The sequence below is a fragment of the Lytechinus variegatus genome, chromosome 12, assembly GCF_018143015.1.
Source record: "Lytechinus variegatus isolate NC3 chromosome 12, Lvar_3.0, whole genome shotgun sequence".
NCBI classification, from domain to species: domain Eukaryota; kingdom Metazoa; phylum Echinodermata; class Echinoidea; order Temnopleuroida; family Toxopneustidae; genus Lytechinus; species Lytechinus variegatus.
Window position 1 is genome coordinate 28,068,697 of NC_054751.1, and position 25,225 is coordinate 28,093,921.

A 25,225-nucleotide genomic window follows, 5' to 3' on the forward strand; every position below is an offset into this window, starting at 1 on the left:
CAGTGGTAAATTATTTCTTTTTATTTTGTCTTGGAAATCAACCGTTTTTATTTCAGAATAAAAAAAGTAAATCCTGGTAGGCTTTTGTATTAGGCGTGATTAAATAGGGGAAGTGGGAGTTTCCCTGATTAAATCACGCCCCTGGTAAGTCCGTCCTGGGATACCGCATCACGTGCAACCTAGGCGATCGGTCAGGTGACCGATAAACACAAGTTACATCAGGCTTCGGTCACTTCGGTGTGTCTCTTGAAGTTGAAGTACGAAAAGTGTGAAGTTATTACGCTGTTTGAAGTTTTAGTTGACCACTCCAGCAGCAAAATGGATAAATTGTAAGTTGGCACACTTCTGTATTCTGGTATTTGACCCTATTTTCGGAGGATTCTTCTGAATCACATCACGACTTAGCTTCGTTTTCCTTTCTCGGGAGCGCCGCGCCTGTTAATGTCAATGCTTCCGCTAGCCGCTCGGCCAGCGCTCCGGGCATGCCGGGCCGGATCGCGTCACAGCGGCGATGGCGACAAACAGCTGGCTGTCTACCGTATTCTAGTAGTACTACTAGTCTAGGCCAGCTAGAGGCTCAGGAGTTAAAGCCTTCTGTTCTGTCGCAACAGCGGACTTTCAGCTTTGTTTTTGCGGCGGAACATTCATTGGCAAGAGTTGGATTGTGTGTGTGTGGGGGGTAGCATGTATGCGAGGTTAGCTATGTCAAAGTCCTAACTAAGTTAGACTAGCCAGGAGGCAGGAGGCTTCTACCGTTCTAGAGAGTAAAAATCATTTACTAACGTAAGGTTACTCTCATACGAAGCCAGGGATGGTATTCTGAAAACGTTCTTATCTTTGTTCTTATCTTTTATCTTATCTCACTGAGATAAGAAGATGCTAAAATCATTGCAAATCGGTATTCTGAAAATCTTCTTAACGCGTTCTTATCTCTGTAAGGACTGCCTCCTTATCTTCAACACGCCCATTTTTAGGATATTACCAATCAGAATGCGCTTTATATTGTCAGTTTAACCAATAGAAGCGTTCCTTATGTCAAGAGAATCAAGGGCGCTGCGCGTATACTGTTTCTGGCCCATTGCGCGAAATAGGCATTTTATACGCAATGACTGATTGAAATTTCGAGACACGTGCACAAAATAAAGAAAGAGAGTAAAGACAAAAAGTATATAAGCAGGTATGAATAATTAGAATAAAGCAGGAAGAAAGATCTAAGTAAAAAGACAGAAAAGGGTCAGAATGAAGCAGAAATGAAAATAATGAAAGAAAGCAAGCAAAAACAAATTAAAAGAAAATAGAAAAATTAAAAGAAGGAAAAAAAAGAATCAATAAAAGAAAGAAAAAGCAGAAAGAAATAGAACGATTATCAATGATAAAGTGAGGAAGAAAAAAATGAAGGAAAAATAAAGAAAGAAAAGAAATGAAATAAACTTACAGGTAAACTAAAAAAGGACGAAATATAAAGATTTAAAAGGATGAAATGAAGGAATAAAGAACCGAAAATAACGGGAAAAAAAGTATGAAAGAAAGAGAAAAGGAAGGAATGAAAAATTAAAAAAGTAAAGGAAGAGAGAACAAAGGTAAATGGAACAAAGAAATAAAGAAAGAAAGAAAGAAGGATAAGAGAGAAAATATGAAAGGAAAATAAAAGCAAAAAATAAAGACTAAAGAAAGATATTAGAAAGTTAAAAAAAAATAGAAAAAGAACGAAAAGGAAAAATAAAAAGGCAGGAAAAATGAAGAATGAATGAAAAAACAAACAAAATATTAATGGAAAGAATAAGAATGAGTGAAAGAAAGAAAAATAAGGATGAATAAAAAGATTACAAACAATAAAGTGAAAATGAAAGAAGAAAGAAATGGAAAACAATGAAAGAAAGAGAGAAAAGGGAAATAAAATGAAATAAAGACATAGTAAAGAAAAAAAAAGGAAAAAACGAAAAGGGAAAATAAAAATGAAAGATAAATTAAACAAAGAAAAAAAAAGCTAAAAGGGGAAATAAAAAAGAAAGATGAAGAATAAATGAAACAAAGGAAAAGAAAAAGTAGAAATTAAAAAGATTCAAAACAATAAAACAAAAAATATAAATGGAGAAGAAAGAAAGGAAAAAAGACAGACAGAAAGAAAGGAAGAGAAAGAAAGAAAGAAAGGAAAGAAAGAAAGGAAAAAGGAATAGAAAAAGAGACGGGCAACAGAAAGGATGAAGGAAGAAAAAGGGAGGGAGAAATATTACAACCAGCTAGTGGCCACCGCTTTTGAGCCAGAAAGAGATGTGATAACCCTCTAGCTATCTTAAATATTATCATAAATATCGTGAAAGAAAAGAAAGATGAAAAATAAGAACGTTTTCAGAATACCACTTATCTTCATTTTGTCATCTTTTTAGTGCACTTTTGTATTACATGCGCGAGTGATGAATTTACGCGCTCAGCATAGGATGGAAAGCAAGATAAGAAAAAGATAAGAACAAAAGATAAGAAAAAGATAACGTTTTCAGAATACCAATTTGAGATCGTGATGTAGATAAGAACAAAATTAAGATAAAAACGTTTTCAGAATACCGCCCCAGGGCTTCTTTTCTATACATGTGTGTGTACCACCAAAAAACCTGAAACTTTCACCCCCAAGATTTCTACTTCTCTCTAAAAGATCTAGCCCTAAATCATGTACATGGGATACAACTTCATCTTATTAACTTAATTTTACAAATATAGTTGAAATTATATGTAAAATAATTTTTAAGGCTCACCTCCAAATCTCGGCCAAGATACCGTAAGTAATAATAAATAAACCGCACCCCCAACTTTGGACTTCAAAAAAAAAAAAAAAATCCTTCTCACATTTACATGCATATTTGAGGAACAAAGAAACAAAAACTAAGTTACAGATTTCAAAGTATCCAAAGAGATTAACAGTATGCGGAAGTCTGCTGTTCTTGATCAATTCATCTACAAATGTTAGCAAGAAATTAAGTTCCCGACAATATTGGCCACTTACACACTCACCTCACAGTCACAGTGTACACACACACAGCACTGCCGTTTTTGTACATTGCAAACTACGATACGGTACAAGTACATCTTATCAAATTATGATTTGTGTCTTTCCCAGCGTAGGAGGAAGAAACATTCACATTCCTTTCATCAAAACCTCACAATCACTTTCAGAAATTTGATGTCTTAGCATGAATTTTGGATATGGGATTACAGGAAGGTTCAAGAAACAAAGAAATTAGCATTTTTTCCAGTTGTTTTTTACGGCTTAGTGCCGTCTCTCTCGTGCGCGGTTTACATGGTATCTTATGAAAAGCAAACGGGAAAGAAAAAATAAGCTGGCGTGAAATGGACTTTGGAGGGGAGGGGTTAAAATGAATAGCGCCAGCTTAAGTCGCACTATAACCACAATACAACGCAAGCGCAGCTCGATCAGCTCACTCAATAGTCAACTCTCGCACAGTGGTGACAAAATATTACCGAGTATGCTTGGCGTCTCTTTTAACTTAGCCAGGGAACTTCACTACTTTGAATCGAGAATAAAGTCAAAATTAGTGTCATGAAGGTGGGTGCGGTTGTTATGGACAATATTTAATTAAGATCGTAACAATGGCTTCCCATTACCCGCGGCTCATACCCCTCTAAACGACATTGCCAAGGCAGCTACACCCGGCCACTCGATGTGTTGTGAACTGGCAGACATCGTACATGTACGGGAGGGGTTACGGCGGGCTGGCTCAGACCCGTCACCGTGTTTAAACCGCACCCCCGACTTTTGCTTCTATCCGCCGAGAAAAAGGTGCGGTTAATACACCTTTACTTACGGTACTCTGTCTGATCCATCCCAAGATCCTTAATACTGCGTTGGAAATTACGCAAATAACAAGCGAAATGCAAATTTTTCTTATCGAACAGTCTCGATTCAAGTCGTCGGCGCATAATAGGAAACTGTACAAAAAAAATCAACAGGTTGCATCTCGTGTATATACTTACAGGTAAAGTATGCCATCTTTTGATGATATGTGACTTTTTTCTTTCAGAATACCATGTGAAGTGAATGTGACTGGGACTATTAAACCAGATGCTGATATAGATGGCTGCATCTTGGTAACTGAGAGTATTGATGTCATACCTAATGCCCTACAGGAGATGAAGGATGCCATTGCCAAGCAGAAGACGGTAGGTCATGATTATTTCCACACAGAGAGGCCATTACCTTTGATATCCAATGGGGTTATCACATTGATGTGATACAGTATAATTCGTATTGCACCAGAATGATAAAATCTCTGAGTACAGCACATTGTTTATGCAAGGCACATGTAGTAAAGCCACTATTGCATTGGTGTGAGCAGATAAACTACCTTAATCTATTTCCTGGCTCTGATTTTTTATTTGTACTATCTTTGTTTGTAAATTTATGAGTTATTTGTTTCATAAAGATTTGTATGTAATTTCTTACTGGCACAATAGCTCGAGTCGGTAGGAGGCGCAATAGCTCAGTCGGTAGAGCGGGGGATTCGTATTCTGGTGACCCGGGTTCGATTCCCATTTGGTGCGCTAGCGCCCTTTGGTAAGGCATTAATCCTCAGTACCACGTCCTTCGGAGAGGACCTTAAGCTGTCGGTCCTCTGGTTGCTTGCTTACAAGCATTCATGCTTTCTTAGCAGTCAGGTAATAAATCACCACCACCAATACTAAAGCAGGGGTTTCAGATTCCGGTGACCCTGGTTGGATTCCCACTTGCTGCGGGAGTGCCTTATAAGGCATAAATCCTCATTACCAGGTCCCTCAGAGAGGACCTTAAGATGTCAGTCCTCTGGTTGCTTGCTTACAAGCATTCATGCTTTCTTAGCAGTCGGATAAAAAAATCACCACCAATTGCATTTACATTGATTGGTAATGTACTTACTGATGAAATATATTTAATTTTCATTTGTTTTCATGTTATCTGCAATGTTCCAGTAGCACTTGTGGCTTTGAAAGTGGTTAAAACCCCATGATCTTTGGATGTCTTTCATTTTGCAATCATAACTATGTATTATGAAGAAAAAACACTTTGGACAAATGAAACTACATCAATTGGATAAAGCTTATGAATAGATCAGTGCCTTATTACATTATAGTTGCAGTTATGTGAATATAGTTGGGAGTTGGGCAATATAAATTCAAGATTAACAAAAATTGTTTTGTTTCATTTTATATTTATTCCAAGTTCAACAGAAATTTTGTTGTCAGTATTCTTCTTCCAAAGGACAACAGCATTATTTACAAGCAGTCTTACAAAAAATAACCTCTTTCGTGAAGTTTACCAAACCCAATCTGTCCCTTTCTTAAGTACTATGAATGTACTTTTCATTTTTTTTTTGGTTTCCTCTCATTCTCTCTGTCATCTAATATAACCAATTTGAACTCCAAACCCTTTCACTGTTTCTTCATTTTAGCATCAGTTTCTGTTTGTTTGATATTGCCTTCTGTGTATTCTTGTGCTTGGTCTTGCTACGAGCAGGACGGAAATTTCAGGATACATTTTTGCAGTGTGAGGTTTCCTAATAATAGTTTTCGATTTTTGTGTGTCTCTTTTAGTTTGATGCTGCGGTAGGGAAGGAGGTGACATTCATAGCTGTGCCCAGTGCATCATCAGGATACAGTAAAGTAGTCTTCTCACCCACCGGTCCTACAAATAGGGATTATGATGATCATAGGAACTTTGCCGATGCTGCAGGAGCAGGAATTAAAAGGTTCGGTCAACTTTGAAAAAAATAAAAGATTTGATTCTTGATCTTACTTTTTGAAAAAGAACAGAGGATAAGGGCACTTTCTTTTTATCTTTCCAGAAAAAATCATACTTTTCTGTTGGTGATAAGAGTTTACATGATGGATTTTTAAAATAGCTGATCTGCTGGGCACTACACAATGCTATTGAAGTAGTCTTATTTCGAGTCTTTTTGAGTGTGGTACAATATTACAAGCTTTGCACATTCAATCTTCAATGGTTGGAAACATGAAAATTGGTCAAAATTTTGTCTTTGTAGAAGTTTTTTGGATCGCAGCTGCCAAATAATGTTGGCAGGGATGAAAAACTAATATTTTTTTTGCTTGGCCTGAGATTTTATTTTCATGGATGTGAAGTAATCTCTCTTGTGTATTAAAAAGTTAGATATTGATAATGCAGGATTAAAATTCATATTAATACATTCTCAATTGTCAATTACTGTACAAACAATTTGCTTTGCTTTTTATGCATGTTTGATGATACTTTAAAATGTTAATGACTTTTGGGGGGATGCATGGGGCTTGTTTTGACATAATGTTAAGTTGAAGCCTGAAGAATATTTGAAGATTTGTGGTTACATGATGTTTTGCTTTTTGTTGTAATGATCTGAATCTTGTTCTTGACAGAGCGATAGTGGCTGGAATGAAAAAGCCTCTTCTGATTGTATGTCCAAGCCCAGACTATCCTAATGCTATGCTTGCAGCAGCACTGGGGGCTCTCCATGCTGCATATGTGGTGAGTTAACATCTCTCTAGCTGTCTGCCTTATGTGGTGTCAATGGTGGTGGTAAGGGCGTATATACGTATAGGATTTCCCGGGGGGGGGTGCCTACTAAAAAAAATCAATTACTCCTAGCCTTGTTTGCTAAATCCAATGAAAGTTTACAAGTATCTTCTGAAAAACTTATTTACGTGGCTGTACTAGTAGTCAGGTGTTTTCAGGAACTTAATCAAAGTTAAGAGAATATTGGAGGGGAATTTGTTAGATATTCCAGGAAATTCATTTTATTTTAAAATTGTAAGTATTTGATAATAATAGCCATTTACCATTTATCTAGGTACACTCGTGTAATCAATTTGAGGCGCATGATTTATTATTAACACTTCTTTAGCCCGTACTGCTGTTTCTATCATTTTCCTCTTTTTTTTTGTTTGAGGGGGATGATGTGGGAACCCTTGCCCCTTCCTTATTGGTGTCTTATGTTATACATATACCTTTAACAATATACCATGTTGTTGTCTTTTCTAGCCTTATGAAATTCGTGAAGATGTTCCATCAAGGAGGAACAAGCTGTCTTCGTTGACCATCTACTCCGATGGTGCATTGAGTGACCTCGCCTTATATATCAAAGGAATTGAAAGTGGAAGGTAATTATCTCTTCTTTAACCCTTAGAGGTGTACAGCTTTCATGAGAATTAGATTGATCTGCCTTTCTTCCTCAAATTGGCAACATTATTTTCTAGTAATATTCACACTTTGAATATTGTGTGTGAACGTCTCCCATGTTTCATAGATGCAGGCTATGTTACAATGGAAAACAATCTATCCCTCGGATAGGATGTTAAATGGAGACCCGTGTAGAGGAGAGTCACCACCTTAGCATGTTAAGAACCCACTGCACTATTCGTATAAGAGTAGGGGGAAACCCTGGTGTAGTGGTCCACCTGCATTCCCCCAATCAGTTATATCGGGAGAAGAGACCTGCGGGTCATAGTGATTCAGTTCACTTTTTGCCTCCCAGGCACAGGTGACGCCAAACAAATAATAATAATAAAATATTGATATGAATATAGCAGTTGAGTGAGGAATTACAAATTTACATGTTTAAACAGTAAATGTTTTATGCGATTCCACTATGCGTCGATTATCGATCTCCGCGGTGCAGTGAGGGAATGCTGAGTTGCTTCCCCTTGACTTGAATTTGACCAGCGGCTGACCAGTATCTCCCGGGAAGTTTCGGGTCTGTTCCGGCCAGTACTATTAGTAGTAGTAATACCACTACTTGTAGCATTTTGCTGGTTTTTAGTGTCCCGCAATTAAATGAATCCCCTGCAGAATAGTGGAATACCGTAGTATTCCGAACCCCAGACGAAAACAGCTTTGACATTTCATTGGTTTACTAGGTGACCGGTAATATCATGACTCATGGATATTCATTAGGAAGACGTTCCATATGAATATATAATTCAGCTCAGATGTCAAAAGGCCCTGGCTCATGCCAGGCCTAATTCGCTTCGCGAATTACGAAATCCCTCGCTTCGCTCGGAAAGCAGCCGCCAGGGCCTCGACAAGAGGCTATCTCTTCCCTGACCCCTCCATCCCTCCCCATTTTCTCCTCACTCACCCCTGTATCATTGTCTTCTTGTCATCAGGCTTGTTGCTAGGGATATTGGAGGATCAGATCCTGAGAGGATGGCGGCCCCTAAGGTTGCTGCGTACATGGAAGAGCTCTTCGCTGGATCATCATCTATCAAGGTGAATATCACACCACAAATGATCATGCAGTTGCATCAAACAATCTTTTCATGAAAAAAATATTCAAAATTAATGTTGATTGTCAAAAATATCATTGTAAATGTAGATCTATCTGATCTAATACATAAAAGGTGTAGATCTATCTGATCTAATACATAAAACCTGTTAAAGAGAAATTCCAGTAGTTGCAGTAAACACTGATTTCATGAGAAAGTCTGTAAAACAAGGCTTAATTGTCAGTATATCATAGAGGATCTAGATCTGGTACAGTTACATTAACTGAACTTTGTGAATCTTGAAATCTACGCTGAAAAATGTTCACACCTAAGATCCCCAACACAGATAAGCGCACGTGGGACAATGTATAATTATTGCTTAAAGCGTCGGGCCCGACACTCTACCCGAATCCTGTGCTTATTTGCTGATTTCTCAGCAATTACACAATTTCTTCCAGAATCCTTTGGCACATGCGTTTTATTTATACAAAACAGACACTTTGGTGGTCATTTCATTGGTTTCTGTACGAACTCATTTTAATATCGTTACCAAAACTAGCATTTACCTTTAAGTCATGAAATCTGTAAAGATGAAAACAAATGACCACACTGAACATTACTAACACAGAAAATCATATGTGGGACAGTGTATTTCTATTGCTTCGAACAATACAAAAAAACATGGCTGGAATACCATGCTTATTTTTTTGTCAATTTCTGGGTAATTACATATTTCTGCCATAATCCACAAATTTTTTTTTATAGTTATTTATACCTACAAAACTACTAACTTTATTGGATTTCTGTTTGGACTAATCGTTAGGTCATTACAACAGCTGTAGTTCACGTTTAAGGCACTTGATTCAATGCACTATATATACATGTATCAAGCATTCAGAGTAATATTTTTTAATCCAAGAATCCTATTTGATTTAATCAATTCATGTAATGCATTCAAGTAAACTGATCCTCTGGGATCATATCTTGAATTTATAATGATAAAGATTTTAAGTTTTTAATTACAATCAATTAAAGTCGAATATTAAGTTTTAGTGGAGTTTTCAAAGGTTTCAAGGTTCATACTTGCACATGATAAAAAGTAGTTTATTTACAAACAGGGCTTCTGAAGTGATGATTATTCTCTGAAATGGTATTAAAAATCATGATAAGAGTCAGTTAACTGTTCAGAACGAGTTTAATAGTCTCGCAATCTCTTTTTTTATCATTTTTTTCACAGTTTAATGACTCTGATTTATTAACAGTCTCCTGTAGATGATATTATTTGTGTAATCTATAAAATGCTAATAAAGAGGTCAGTGATCGATTGTGAAATTTATCGACAGGAACTTATCTTTTTTTCATGTTTGATCAAGTTAAAAAAAAAGTAATTGCAGCATACAATTATTTCATGAGAAAGTCTTGAAAATGGAGGATAATTGCCACCCTATTATCATAGATCTAGATCTGGTATATTGAAATAAATTTAACTTTGGAAAATCATGAAATCTAAATTGAAAACAGATAATTCTGATTATCACTAACGTAAAAAGGCGTATGTGAGACAGTGTATTACTTTGGGGAAATACCACACATTTTATTGAGTTCTGTGCTTATTTTGCTAATTTCTCAGCAATTATCCATTTTTCCAGAGTCATTTCAGGCATGGGTCCGGGGGGGGGTCTAAAGATGCGCTAGACCCCCCCCATAAGATTTTTTTAAAAAAGACGAATTGACCTTAGATATAGGCGAAAACTTTTTTTTTGGGGGGGGGGGGCTTAATATTTTTGCGGCAAATCATTGACTTTAAATTTAGGTGACAACCTTTTTTTGTGTGTGCTCCCCCTTTAAAAAAAACTCCTGTAGCACCCTCTAAAATTTCAACTCTAGGTCCGCTCCTGCATTTGGCCCATACATGCAATAAATTTGGTGGCCTCTTTATTGGATTCTGTTTGAACTCATTTTGAGGTCGTTACCAAAACTAGTATTTGTCTTTAGTTATATGGGTATTGGGTATATAGCTTGATATTTTGATTTTATGAGTAATATTTCTATCATGATTTTTTATATATCTTCTCTGAACTGGTACATAAAATCATCATCAAACAAATTTATAACTGATACTGACTGATAAGGACTACAGTTACCTCCCTCTCATAATTGAAAGCCAAAATACAGTGTTAGTACAAAATCAAGAACAAACAAATCCTGATACTTGTTTTAAGCCAGTGAGTAGCAAGAACCTATTTTAAAGTACATAGACAATTTGAATACATCAACAAATACCTGAGGGTTTTTGACAAAGATTAAAGTATGATTTAGAGTCACACTTAAATTGCGATGCGTTCATGATATGCAATGCGCAATCTTATCGATCAATACGCAGTAGTGCACAAATTAGGTAACCCATGATATCACCCACTCAATATTTCATTTTGTATGAGTATATGAAATATTTTGAAATATATTTTATTTTCTCGTTACAATAAGAAACAAAGTTTTGTTTCTCTCTGAACATGAAGAATCACCATTGGTATAACCTAATAGATTTTGATTTGATGAAGAGTGTCATCCTCGTCAAATCAGCAATAAATGAAATATTGTATAATTCAAACAATTTAATACAAAATAAATAGTGAGTGATGAGAGACATCAATGACACGCTAGTTTGCATATAATCTGTTGTGAATAATTTTATTGAGAAAAATAAGTGAAACTTTTTACTGTCATAACTTTCTTATTTGACATCCAATTCTTCTTTAAAAAAAATCTCTACCCCTCCACAGGGATTTTATTGGCAATCAAAAATCAATAGATACAGAGTACAATGAATAATATAATCACTGATATTAACAATGAACTGACAAATGTAACAAAATAATTTTACATGTAGAAGTCAATTTTTTTTAAAGAGGTTTTTTTATGGAAACCAAATCTGCCTTGTTTGAAATTTAGTTGGGCAATGTATATCTCATTTTGGTATTATTGATTATTGAGGATTTCATGATACCGAAAAGAGGAATTGTATTTATTTTACAATCATATACAGTTTTTCTTACTATAATGGAAATACAATTAAGTGCACAATTGTATGTATTCTTGATTGCTTATTTTCTTTTTCTTGAAATCAACTTTCTGTTTGGATGGATGTTTAAAAACTCTATCGTGTCCGGTGTCGCATTTCATTGCATTGGCCATGCTGAAGGTCATGTGTTTCAAAACTTACATTTTCGCCATTAAAATTTACCTCTGCAATGACATCTGAAAGACATTCATTTTTTAGGAACATTTAACAGACATTTTGTTTCTCATTATATCTGTGATTTTTTAATTGCGTTTGAATCATGATTCATATTGGTATTTAAGTTGGCATTGAACACACCACAATATCCACAATGTCAATTCTCCCAAGGTCCAAAACAACAGGCCTATTAAAAGTTATTCAATTATATGAATGTTTCTTTCCTGGGCACCTGACAACATGTTATTCCTTTAACCTGTTGATGATATTAAAGTATATTACTTTTGGATACGTTTCACTAGCCTCTGGCCACTTTTCATATTGTCAAGAACAAGCTTTTCTGACATATATGAATTGTTGGTTGACTGATTGGTGCTTCGACTGGTGATCCTTTTCTGTTTTTATATACACACCAGGGGCCCGTCTTACAAAGAGTTGCAATTGATCCAATCAATCGCAACTATGGAAAGCAAGCAAATTCAACATATAAAGTGCAAGTTTGTTTTTAAAAAATTCTAGGTATTAATGTTTTTCCATAAATCCATTGATTTCTTGAAAATTTGATGTGTTCATCTTTGTTAACAAAGGACATTTTACAAATTTCCTGTAGAAAAAATTATGACACTGATGGATTTTTATAGAGTTACGATTGATTGGATCAATCGCAACTCTTTGTAAGATGGGGCCCAGATTTCCATTGGTGTTGATGTAGCTCCCAAGAAAATATCACCAGTCATTTGTAGAGTCACTCATAAATTATGAACAGCTCTATGAAACATCTACTTGGTCCACTGTTTCCCTATGCATTGTAGTTTAAGTCAGTTTTATTCTTCTTCTTTCATTCAATTTTTTTTGCTTTGAAATGAACAGCTTGAAGTTATTTCGGGCGATGAGAAGAAGTATCCACTCTTTGCTGCTGTTGACCGATGTGCTAATCTGGTTGAACGTCACCGAGGGCGTATCATCAAACTGGAGTATGTGGGCAGCGGGGAGATCACAAAGACTCTTATGCTGGTGGGCAAGGTAATAATAAAGATAATGATAATAATACCACCAACATGCTTATATAGCGCATGTCACTGCCAAATGCATCCCTATGCGCTTAATTGGATATTATTTCCCTGGCTTTAGCCCTGCAGCCCAGAGCGTTGGGATTTCAAGGAAAAAAAGCCAGGTACCCATTCACTTCACCTGGGTTGAGTGTAGCACAATGCACATAAATTTCTTGCTGAAACAAAATACGCCATGGCTGGGATTTGAACCCATGATCTTCTGTTTTAAAGTCTGAAGACTAATCCTCTAGGCCACAATGCTCCACACTGAGGCATTCATAATACGCCAACTACCTAGAAATAATCTATAACAAGGCGCACTATTATTATTACCCCGGCTTTAGCTCGAGCTGCCTTCTAGGGTTCATTGCATTCAAGGAATTCATCCTGCTGGGTACCCAATAACGTCACATAGGTTGATTTCAGCACAATATGTGGGTAAATTCTTTGTTGAAATAAAATATGCCATGGCTAGGAATTGAACCCACGACTCTGAAAGAAGAGAGTCAGAACTAATTGACCCCCATGCCCCAATTCTGTTTTAAAATTTTATTCAAAATGAATTGAAAAGATGAACTGGATTTATGATAACGATAGTAATCTGATAGATGCCGTTGGTGATGTTAATGATGATGTTGATATTGATGATAATAAGGATCATAAAAATAATAATGATTTTGGTAATGACTGCAGTCTGTATCTAATTATTTCACAATGAAAATAGTTGCAAGAATCTTGAATAAAATACTTTATTGTATGGTGTAGATGAAAAAAATGTATCATCCTTGGTAGATGTATACTATACTCTTTTATACAGATATTGCCTACCGAGAGTTTGAATATAACATTTTGTTTCCCCGATAAAGTTATATTTTTTCCAAGGGATGATATTTTGCCCAAAGCGCAGCGCTGAGGGAAAATATTCTCTTGAGGGAATGATATAGCTCCGGAGGGGAGTTGAAATGTTATTTATTAAAAAGATATTTAAAGCATTATCTGTTATATTATATAGTCCATCAGAGACTGCATTTATCACTCTGACTTTATGATTAACTCAAAATTCTTGCTGAAGCTTTGATCCATCTACGTCATAATATAATTCTTTAGGAATTAAGCACATTCTTAATGCAATCGATGCGTAAACACTAGCGCATACACCAAGAAACCACTTAATTACGCAACTTGTAAGCAGCCATTGACATCACCTTAGTGAATACAACGCCCCAGTTTACAATACAACGCAGTTATGTTCACTGAGGTGATGTAAAAAGTAGAATATAACAAATGCGATCCTTGCAGCTATGGTCACATGATGACGTATTGACTGATAACTGATCATATCTACATAAACTATGTAATATTTACAATTATTTATCATAGTATTGATTATTATATATATATTGCATGGCTCAGAATGGAATACCAGAAATATTCCAGGAGTTTGGGCAAATATTCCACAACTCACAGATGAGTGGAATATTGGCTGTGCAGTGCATCGCTTTTATTGTTCTACGCATTGTATATTTCATGCATTCGAGCATGCGCACTGTACTGTTGAATACGATCTCATATTCAATGGCAAGTTTTGTACAGGAGCTTATGGGATATTTTCATCGGATTTCATCGGACGCTGTGGTATTGAGCGGGCAGTTGATGCAGACCAAAATATGTGTTATAATGTATCCCTAAAACACTCTACATAGATGGTAATTATTGATATTGTATATATTACTAATAGGGAGTGACCTACGACACCGGTGGAGCAGATATTAAAGCGGGCGGAGTCATGGCAGGAATGCATCGGTAGGTTGTTTTGTATCATTTTTTTCAGCAATTGCCCTTTTTGTATGTCACATATTTTGCCAGGAAATGTGAGTTAAAACTTAACTGGCTGGTTGAGATCTACCTCTTTTTGCATAATACTGTTTCACTTGTAGCTCCAAAAATTAAGAAAAGTCTTTCATCATCATTATCAACAACATCAACATTTTGATCATCATAAGTTTGATACATTTTTTTTACCACATAATTTGATATCATTGTCATCATCACCTCTGTCATTAGATTGAAACTATTATTTTATATTTGAAACTATCATTGTAGCTATTGCTTTGACCAGTATCATCATCAACATAGTTACCATCTACAGTCATCCTCATTGTCAACATCAAAACAGTTATCATCATTATCATCTTCACTATCATCGTCATCATTATTAACATCATCATTATCAACATAATCACCATCAACAGCTGTCCTCATCAATAACATCAAAATTGTCATTGTTATTAAAATCATTAATATCATTTTCATCATCATCAACATTATATTCATCAATAAGATTATCATCAACATCAACCACATTGTCATTGTCATTATCATAGACATCATCAACATAGTCATCAACAGTCATCATCATAATCAACATCATCATTATCATCAATATCAGCATCATCATCATTGTCACCATCACCATCTTTATCATCCGATCATCATCATCATCATCTCATCACCATCGCTACCACAACCACCATCATCATTATCATCATCATCATATCATTATCATCATCATATCATTATCACCACCATCATCATAATCATCATCATCATCGTCATCATCATCACCATCATCAACATCATCATCATAATCAACATCATTATCATAAATATCAGCATCATCATCATTGTCACCATCATTACATTGTCATCAACATCATCATTGAAAAAAAACTTTAATTATTATATTTTTCTAGGGATAAATGTGGTGCAGCGGCAGTGGCAGGATTCTTCCGTGCTTTGGAAATCATCAAGCCAGCGGGGTTAAAGGTCGTCGGAACGATGGCTATGGTTCGGAACAGTGTTGGCGTAGGTAAGTCTAATTAATCACCTTGTCAAAAGTCTCCGCTGCATCTCTTAGCAGCAACTCCGTTATGAAGGCATATTTTTTCATCATGACCTTCCCTGACTCGTGTTTATCTACATATATGATGAAATGTGATAATTTGTTGCAAAAAGCTGGCTGCAGGTTCCTTGCTTGAAAGATGCAACTCTTGACTTTTGACAAGTTGCCTTACTTTTCTCAATCAAGCAAAATTTATGCCATAACTTGAAGCCTGGGTGACCATATTTCACAAAATGGAATATGGGACAAAGCGGATCGACCAAGCCACGTATCGACCGAGCCAGGTCTTGATAAAAAAAAGGCCCCCTCTATGAATCGCGCGATATTTTCGCCGCGAAATTTTTGACAGCGCCACTCGCTGACTTTTTACTTTCAAGTCTTGCATGCATATCAGACTTGCGTGCGCTTCTGCGGTCTACTGCATGTGACATGTGTGCGAGATACTGTCAATGCTGGCTACCTGCCACCAAAAATAGTTACCTGCAAGTCACTTGCAACACTTGCAAGGAAAGATGTGTCAGGGCCTTTAGGAACCGAATAAACACCAATAAAAATCTAATATATATATATGTATATTTCATTCACAACAACATAGGGTCACCAGTGGCTAATATTGTTGCTCGTAACGTACAAACAGCTTGAAGAAAACCCCACCTGTTATGAAACTCCCGGTGCTCCATTTTATGTGCTTTGTGTTGAATTTTGGTTACAGAGAGCTATGTTTCGGATGAGATCATTACTTCAAGAGCAGGAGTGAGGATCCGCATTGGCAACACCGACGCCGAAGGCAGGATGGCGATGGGTGACTGCCTGTGTGAAATGAAGGAAAGGGTATGACCATGGTCATTGAACTTAACAAAATCTCAGTATAAAATAATAGTTTCAATCTTAAATTACCGCAAAACGATCACAAATTACTGTGTAGCAAGCTATAATACCCAGACTTCCCTAATCACTCCCACAAAGCAAAAGATAATTAGAGTGTCATCTCTCATCAACGTGTTTCCGTCACTCAAGTGAATTCCCGATTCCTATTAGCAATTTTACAGCATACAGCACAAAAAATATGGTATCTGAGCGATTATCCGTGGTAGACAATATGTTAATATGTAAACAACAATGTAAATGTACAACAAAGAGGACGTTGATAAGAATTATCCACATGATGTACCTTTGGAACAGTTTTATCACATGCACATAGTTATTCAAATGCCCAATCAGAATGCCATGTATTATATATTTCATGAGATAGAAATATGGATCCTTGTTTATTTGAGAACCATCCTCAAATCAATGTCATGACTGGTTATACCTAGCCATTAGTACCAGTCATTAACAAATTGCTTGATAGCTAAGATAAAAAAATTAAAAAAAAAAACAGGTCATGTGATAGATTTTAGCCAATCATGTGAACATGATCCATATCAGCATGATATAAATCATCTTATCCTTGTATTAATCTGGTGATGATCAAATACCAAATTGCACCATATTATACAGACATACCAGTCACATATGAATTGTATATACATATTTGTCTCTCTTTGTCATCAATACCAGGCATTGAAGGAGATCAACCCTCATCTGATGACTATAGCTACTCTGACCGGACATGCTGTCAGAGCTATGGGACCAAACTACTCGGTAAGATATACCCATCCGCGGCGGAAGCCCAAAAATTTAGGGGGGTCCACACAGGGAAAAAATTTAGGGGGAGACGGACTCCCCTGCTTCCTCCGCCTAAGGACATACCTAGTAAAGATGGTTTATTATCATATGGCACGACAGAGCACAAGAGCATGGAACCTGTAGTAGGGATTGTTGGTGTTGTCATATATAACTCATCGCTTATTGCAATTGTCTATCGCCCAAATATACAATGATTTTATGGAACGGTCATTAAAACCAGATTCATTGTAAATAAAAAACACAAATGATGAAAAGTTTGTGTAACCAGTTGTCAAGAAGTGTAAAATATAAATGCAAAGAATTGTCATTATTCCCCCTGAAAAAAATTTTGTATGTGCAAAGCTAATGACTACACATATGAAAAGTTGGGGAAAAGGTGTAATGTTAATTTTTATCCAAGGAACGGTACCCTTACATTGATCTATTAAGTTATTAATTCTATATCATATTTATTACATGCTACTTATGCCAAACCATTGCTGAAATTATGTAGTAATGATCGAAGCTGATTTATATCTGTTTCCTGCAGAAGATTAAGGATGAGGTAGTAGAAGTTGAGTAGAAGAAGTAAATGTAAAGTTTTGGCATTCTTGTCATTGGTGTAACATATTATTTGGTTCTTATTAACTGCCCAACCTTTTATAATTTTCTTTTGATAATAGATCATTATGGACAATGGACCTGCAAGAAAGGTTGATCATGCAAGACAGATGCAGAGGGGTGAGAATCGATACCTTTTGCATCAAGTTTAGATATTTCTTTGAACATGAGTAAAATGTATTGATTGTAACAGATATTGACATCTTATGCTAGGAGTCCACTGGGCCAGCACCGGTTGGTGCCAGTTTGCACCAATGCACGCAAAGCGGCTGTAGCACCTTGTGTCGCCAATAAGATGCCTAGTGGCATGCTCAAACTTTCTTCCCAACCGGCACGTGGTGGCACGTAACAGCGGCAAAATTTCTATCATGCCAAATTCAAGTTTTACGCCATTACGCACCACTTTGAGCTGGTTGGGAGGCAATTTTAGCTACTGCACGCCACTAGGCACCGTATTGGCGACACAAGGCGCCACAGCCACTTTACATTGGCACCAACTGGCGCCAGCCCAGTGGACTCCTAGCATAAGATTCTCTGAATACGTCTTTCTTATATTATTTCTTTTAACTGGACCATATTCTAATTAGAGATCAGCTATGAAGAATAGATTCCTCATTAATGAAATATTACTATAGATGATCAATAAACACAATAATTACCATTGAAATAAACCCAATACTAAGCAGGACAGTGAGAGGAAGTAGAAGAAGAAAGAGAAGATGGAGAAGGAAAAAGGAGAGGAAGAAGGAGAAGGAAGTAGATTAAGAGGGAAAGAAGGAAGAAGCAAAGAAGGAAGAAGAAGAAGGAGGAGGAGGAAAAGCAGGAGGAGAAGAAGAAGCAGGAAGAGGAGACGAGAGAAAGAAAGAAAGAAAGAAAGAAAGAGAGAGAGAGGGAGGGAGAAAGAAAGAAAGAAGAAAGAAAGAAAGAAAGAAAGGGAGGAGAAGAAGGAAGAAGAAAGAAGTTTTATCTTATGAATTTCATATCTACTATAGATATGAATTTCAGAAAAAATAGGAGTAGAAAAAAAGTGAATGTTTCCTTTAACCGGTATATTCACCTTACCATCTTATATTATACATCGCTCTAGTATTACAACTCTTCATGAGCCATTATCACCCTAAAGTATCATGACTGCCTTAGCTGGATTATGGTTGTACTATGTTTGTAAATTAAATTATTTTTATGTTTTATCGTATGTGTTTTTTTTCTAGCTGGTGATCTGATTGCAGACCCTTTTGAAATATCCACCATTAGGAGAGAGGTATGATATCAAAATTCACTTTCAATTGATAAAACAATTTACAGTACAAAACCGTGCATTTCCATTGAGCCTGTTATGAGTTAATTTGGGGCATATGGCTGAATGTTTTATAATCTCTTTTTCGTTTATTCAGCGGTTTGAGAGTTGAACTTTTTGGGTGATTTCAGCTGTGTTTGTGTTTCTTCTAGCTCTGTGTGTACTTTGTCTGTACAGGTGATTTTTTCTGTACAGTCTGAATAGGGGATTTTGCTATTCCTGATTTCCTGTAGATTTGGAAAATTGTATTTTTTTTACATATAAAAAAATACTCAATAGGTCTGTCCACCTAAGATTTCAAAAGTGGTAGTGTCCGCCTCATTTACGGGAGGTTGTGGGTTCGATCCCTGGCCGAGTCATACCAAAGACTTATAAAAATGGAACCTTCTGCCTTCTTGCTTGGCGCTCAGCATTTAGATTGGAGAAGGTTAATACTAACATATGTTATGCAGGGCCCGCTGGAAGAGCAGTCTTATGATTGAAGTGGCTACCCTGGGTAAATAAATAGCTGAATTTCATGTTATTCTTGGACCATTTAAGTGATTCTCATGTCTTTTAACTAGGCAAGTCTTCCAATGTAATCTCTACTTTGGTAATGTTTGAAAAGGTCTAAAATGAATATTTCATTAATTGTTTAGGACTATGCATTCCACAAGGGCAAGTCTGAGTACGAGGATGTTCTTCAGTCCAACAGCCAACCATCTTCCATGACAGCGAGAGGTCATCAGAGCCCAGCAGCTTTCCTCATGATGGCATCAGGACTTGATAAAGTAAGTAGGATGTTAAAGGACAAGTCCACTTCAACAAAAATTTGATTTTAAGAAATAGAAATAAATCCAACAAGCATAACACTGAAAATTTAATCAAAATCGGATGTAAAATGAGAAAGTTATGAAATTCTAAAGTTTTGCTTAATTTCACAAAACAGTTGAAAGTACACTGTACATCTTGGTCAGTATGCGAATGAGGAGACTGATGACATCATCCACTCACTATTTCTTTTGTATTTGTGAAATATTGAATATTCTAATTTTCTCCTCATTGTCAAGTGAAACAATGATTTATTCCTCCCTGAACATGTGGAATTAGCATTGTGTAATACTATATGGTTCAGTCAAGTTGGTCCTTACTATGAAATCTGTAAAAAATGAAATATTGTATACTTCAAACAATAAAAAACAAAAGAAGTAGTGAGTGATGGACATCATCAACTGTCTCTCTTTCATATCACTGTTTTGTAAAAAATAAGCAAAATTCTAAAATGTCATAACTTTTTTTATTTTACATCCAATTTTGATGAAATTTACAGCATTATGCTAGTTTGATTTTCTCTATTCATTGGAATCAAAACTTTTCTGGGGTGGACTTGAACTTTGAAGGGTAAGTTCACCCTGACAAAAAGTTTAATGTAAAAATAGCAGAAAAAATGATCTAAAAATATTGGTTAAAAAATCCTTGAAATGTCATTTTCTCAGAAAATTTAAAATGGTTTATACTCTACCTTTTCTATATCAATAGACAATTAATTTGACACCTGATCATGAAAAGAAAACAAAAATAAGTCAACATTAACAAATGGAAAATATGCATTTCATATAACATAATTCTATGTGGGGCAGCTGCTCGTTAACGATGTCACAAATCCCGAACTTAAAATTCTAGTAACTTTCTTAATCTTTAATGGATTTTCCTCAAACCTTCACCAATATTTTTTAGTAGTTTTCTGCTATTTTGGCAATCTTTTCTTCAGGGTGAACTTCCCCTTTGATTTGCTACTTGGTCTTATCCTTGGTTTACAGCCAGTTCTTCTAGTCACAAATAGAGAATAGGCATGAGTGCGATGGTGTGAAATCTTGCACCATTAAGAATATTCGCCATTTGTGTTGTACAACGCCTCGGAATTTAGCGAAAATATTTAATAAAAAAACAAGTTTTTCCCTGCAGTAATCGATGAAAAGGGAGCAAAAATATTGAAAGCAAAAAGCGAAATCCCACAAGCGCACATGACCTTGGGCAGCATTGCGCATTTAGCCAGCAGGCTTATACACGCGTATTGCACCTTCATTTTTACTGAGTGGAATGAATTAAATCGTATTGTGACGTCATCTCCTAAAGCCGTGCAATGGTACATTTTGGATGGTATGTCTTTTGTGCAATGGTACAAATGTTTGACAGTCAGCCTCCCATTTGCTCACGTACAACAAACTAAGTATGCGTTGTACAATAACCATTTGATCTAATTGCCATTTAACCAATTTACGTATTTGTCTTATTTCCTGTTAGACTTGTTTCTTGTTTCTTGTATTTTCCACCTGATGTGTGTTTCATAAAGCTGTTTGTAAGAGACAAGCGACTTTATGAATGACTGGTGATCCTTTCTTGTGGTTAATGATACACACCACTTTTTTTGTTCTTGCAATAACACAAGAATCGTTGGACGTACTAGTAGTGACTTATCATTTTGATGGGAGTTACAATGAATTGATGAGTTTTGGGGGTATGGAGGTCAAAGGTTGGAAGGTCACAGAGGTCGTATATCTTAAATGGATTAGTTCATATCTGCAGTAGATGTGAAGTTCATAAGATCACTTCTTGTTTTATATTTTTTATTATTTCTTTCTTTCCACTTTTCCTTCTTCCTCTCCCAGTTTTAAAATTTTTCTATTTCCTATCCTCCTTTATTCTTATATTTCCTTACATTCATATATTTCTTCCTTTTTTCTCCCTTGTCATCGTCTGATTTTCCTTTTTTTTTCTTCATGTGGCTCTCTTCTTTCTCTGTTTTCTTTTTTTTTTCTTCTTTCTCTTCCTTCCCCTTCTTCATCTACCACCTCCTTCTTCTCCTTCCTCTCCTCTTCTTCCCTTTTATCATTCTTCTTTCTTTTTCTTTTCCTCCTTCCTTTTTTATGGAGTAGTAAATGCGACTTCAAACCTTTAATGTCTTGGAAAAGGGTGAATGAATAATAACGATATGTAACAATTATATAGCTCTTAATACAAGGTTTCTAAACACTGCATACTCATTAGAGATTATCCAATTTTTTTTTTCCTATTAGCATGGCAAAGATTCCTCTGCTCCACTACCCTACTCTCACATCGACATTGCTGGATCTTCAGGACCTTTCCCTGGTGTACCAACGGGGGCGCCCATTGCAGCCATAACCGCACTGTACATGATGGGCTTCTAATCTTGATTGCCCCGTCCGTTACATTCAATTCACTCGTCCAGAAACAAACAAAAAAATCACATGTATATTACTTTATTTGAAGTCCTAGGTAAGTCTTGTTGGATTCATGACACAATAGATGCCTACAGTATGTCACCACACAATGGATGGCAAAGAGAAGAATGTTGTGAAATTTATGTTGTTGAATTGTAAACCAAAAGCTTCACATTTATCTTAAAAAGACATTTATTCAACCCTCTGCCAATGAACTGAGTGTCTGATATTGAATTGTTTGTAAATATACTTTTCTGCTTCCAAGCTATTTTACATTTAATGTATACTTTTCGTACATCTTTAACACATAAGGACATGCAAAGTGCCATGTGCAATGTGCTATAAAAGATCCAAGTAGTAGTATTCCTATTCTCACCACAGGTTAAACATTCATGAACACACCAGTAGCAATTATATTTTCCTACCAAGAACATTTTTATGTGTATGGAGCCAGGAGAAAAGTACTGCCAATTTATTATAAATTGTACTCTATTTTATCTAACATGTTGCTGTAATTCACTTTAAATGTGTTACTATTTGTTTTGCCAAGATCATGGTCCATGTCAATATGGAAGAATTGGTAGTGAAATCAAACAATCAAAGACTATTCCTAAAGGAACAGATGATTTTTCACCAGTGTTATGTGTTCAGTCAAACCTGTATATAGGAAATTAGCATAAACAACCGAACACACTGAAGTTTTTCAAAAATGCCCTCATCAGAGTAAAATTACATCAAATCAACAGAATGAAACCACAAACCACGCTATTTTTATGTTTTATAACTTATGTGAGTAAATCTTTGAACCATTTGAGTATGGAAAGTATTAATGCAATAGTATGACTCATTGCAAATTTTGAACAAGATGTTCTTGACATGATTTCTTTATCAAGAAATTAGTCCACATTAAGCTGCACTCAACCCAGGTCAGGTTGGTCCTAAATGGATGTCAGGCAGGATCAATTCCTTGAACGTACCAAGTGCCAGGGTCAGTGTGTCTTTGAATAGGTATCGAGATAAATTACGCTTTATAAACACAATATTGCATTTTGACTTGCTATTGACTATAATATAAACAGTTGATTTTTTTTTTTAAGTAGTAGCTGTTAGCTTTTCTCCACATTCCTGTTTTATACATGCACTTTTCTTCCAAAGGATATATTTTTATGTGAGTAGTTTAACTGAACTGCCAGTCATTTCCAATGTGGAGGAAATGTTTAGAATTTTGACCTTTCATGTGCCCTTATATCGGCATGATTTCTATCATTTTCTTAATTATCATAACTTACTTGTGGAAAAATGCATGATCTTCCTATTTTGTAACAAAAGTATCCTTATTTTTCATGCTAAAAAGGTTTGGTAGTCTTCTTTCAGAATCAAGATCAAAAGGTATGTGTTGAAAGCCAATTATTTACCTTTTACAGGAATTTGTTTTTCTTTGTTTATGAAATAAAAAGAAAGTTTGAGCGTGATTATATTATACTCAGGATAAATCAATGCTTGAAAATTGTGAATTGAATTATGATTGAATTTGATATAGAAAAAAAATGTGAGTGATTGGGAATGGCCTTGTGTTTATTCCCATTAGGGCTGAAGGAATATAATGGGAGCGAACTGTAACACTTAAAGTGTCATATATGTAACATTTAAAGTGTCATTTATGTAACACTGAAAGTGTCATTTATGTAACACTGAAAGTGTCATTTATGTTACACTTAAAGTGTCATTTATGTAACACTTAAAGTGTCATTTATGTAACACTGAAAGTGTCATTTATGTAACACTTTAAGTGTCATTTATGTAACACTGAAAGTGTTATTTATGTGTTTGTTTAAAGTGATATCAAATGGTAATTCCAGATGACATGGATCTAATCCATTATGTACCAGAATACAGGAAAATATATATATATTGTTTGTAATCCTACAATGTGTTTCCATCTTTGGTCATTATTTGTTTATCCATTAAGTTGTTAAGATATTTATGATATTTCAGAAAAAGTATATTCCTATTTAAAAACAGATAAGAAAGAGTAAAGATGGTTAAAGAACGAGGTTTGCATACCTTCATGAGAGTATATAAAAAGGGAAGTTTGTCAAGAAGGATGATTTAGATCTAAATGGGGATTTGTATTTATCTATTTTTTTTCCGGGGCAGCAAACCTAGCACAATTTATATTTTCAGACTGCAAGAACAAGTTTTTCTCACTTAAGACTTGTGTGTGACATGGCCTATACTTTGTATATCCATCCTCCTTTCTATCTCTCTGGCCTGTATTGGGTTGGCCATGTTGTACGGTAGTCTCTTGCCTGAACAAATGCGGCTGGAGACGGGAGTTTGATTGATGGAAGTGAAGATCGAGAAAAGGAGAGGATCAAGAAGACAGGAAAGTTGCGAGACATCAGCAAGGGACAGAGACACAGGAGAGAAAATAAAGAAGAGGTTTTTAGGACAAAGGGAGATACAAAAAGACACACCTCCATCACACACACTCATGATCAACAGTTAAATGTAAAAATCACAAATGACTGAGAGTTATTTTTTTAAAGTTGCCTTTTTTTTTAAATTACATATTTGTTAGATATATCATAATAATTTCACAATTCAGTTCAAAAGAGAAAGTTAAAAACAAATATTTTTCAAACTATTGGGTGTTTTTTTATGACCAAGATCTGAGATATTTCATGAAGCTGTACATTGTTACTTTCCAAAAGAATGACTGGAACATGTATTTTTGTATTATCATTCACATTCACACTAATAACTTTGATTTCTATCAAGTAAGTAGATCTAGGCCCCTATGCCTATTATATGCTAGATCTCAAAATTAAGATCTAGATTACACCACACTGCACAGCAATCTTTCGAAAATGTGGAGCAAATTGCGATGCAATACCAGGGAAATTATTCCCTGCAAGGTGCATTTTAATTAGATTTAGGCTATTTGTATAGGGCTAGGAATATACGGTATACGTTTAGCCTTAG

At 35.7% G+C, this 25,225-nt stretch overlaps 1 protein-coding gene across 1 annotated transcript; it reads left to right on the forward strand.

Moving 5' to 3' along the window:
* Window positions 1–220: 220 nt before the first annotated feature.
* LOC121425138 (putative aminopeptidase W07G4.4) lies at window positions 221–24,163 on the forward strand. Its single transcript, XM_041621131.1, has 15 exons — window positions 221–329; window positions 4,035–4,173; window positions 5,581–5,735; window positions 6,397–6,505; window positions 7,019–7,137; window positions 8,143–8,245; window positions 12,350–12,502; window positions 14,270–14,334; window positions 15,285–15,400; window positions 16,146–16,264; window positions 16,994–17,077; window positions 17,785–17,842; window positions 18,934–18,983; window positions 19,658–19,789; window positions 22,076–24,163. Exons 1-15 carry the CDS (start codon window positions 319–321, stop codon window positions 22,205–22,207), a joined length of 1,545 nt encoding a protein of 514 aa, XP_041477065.1. The 5' UTR covers window positions 221–318; the 3' UTR covers window positions 22,208–24,163.
* The last annotated feature ends 1,062 nt before the right edge of the window (window positions 24,164–25,225 follow it).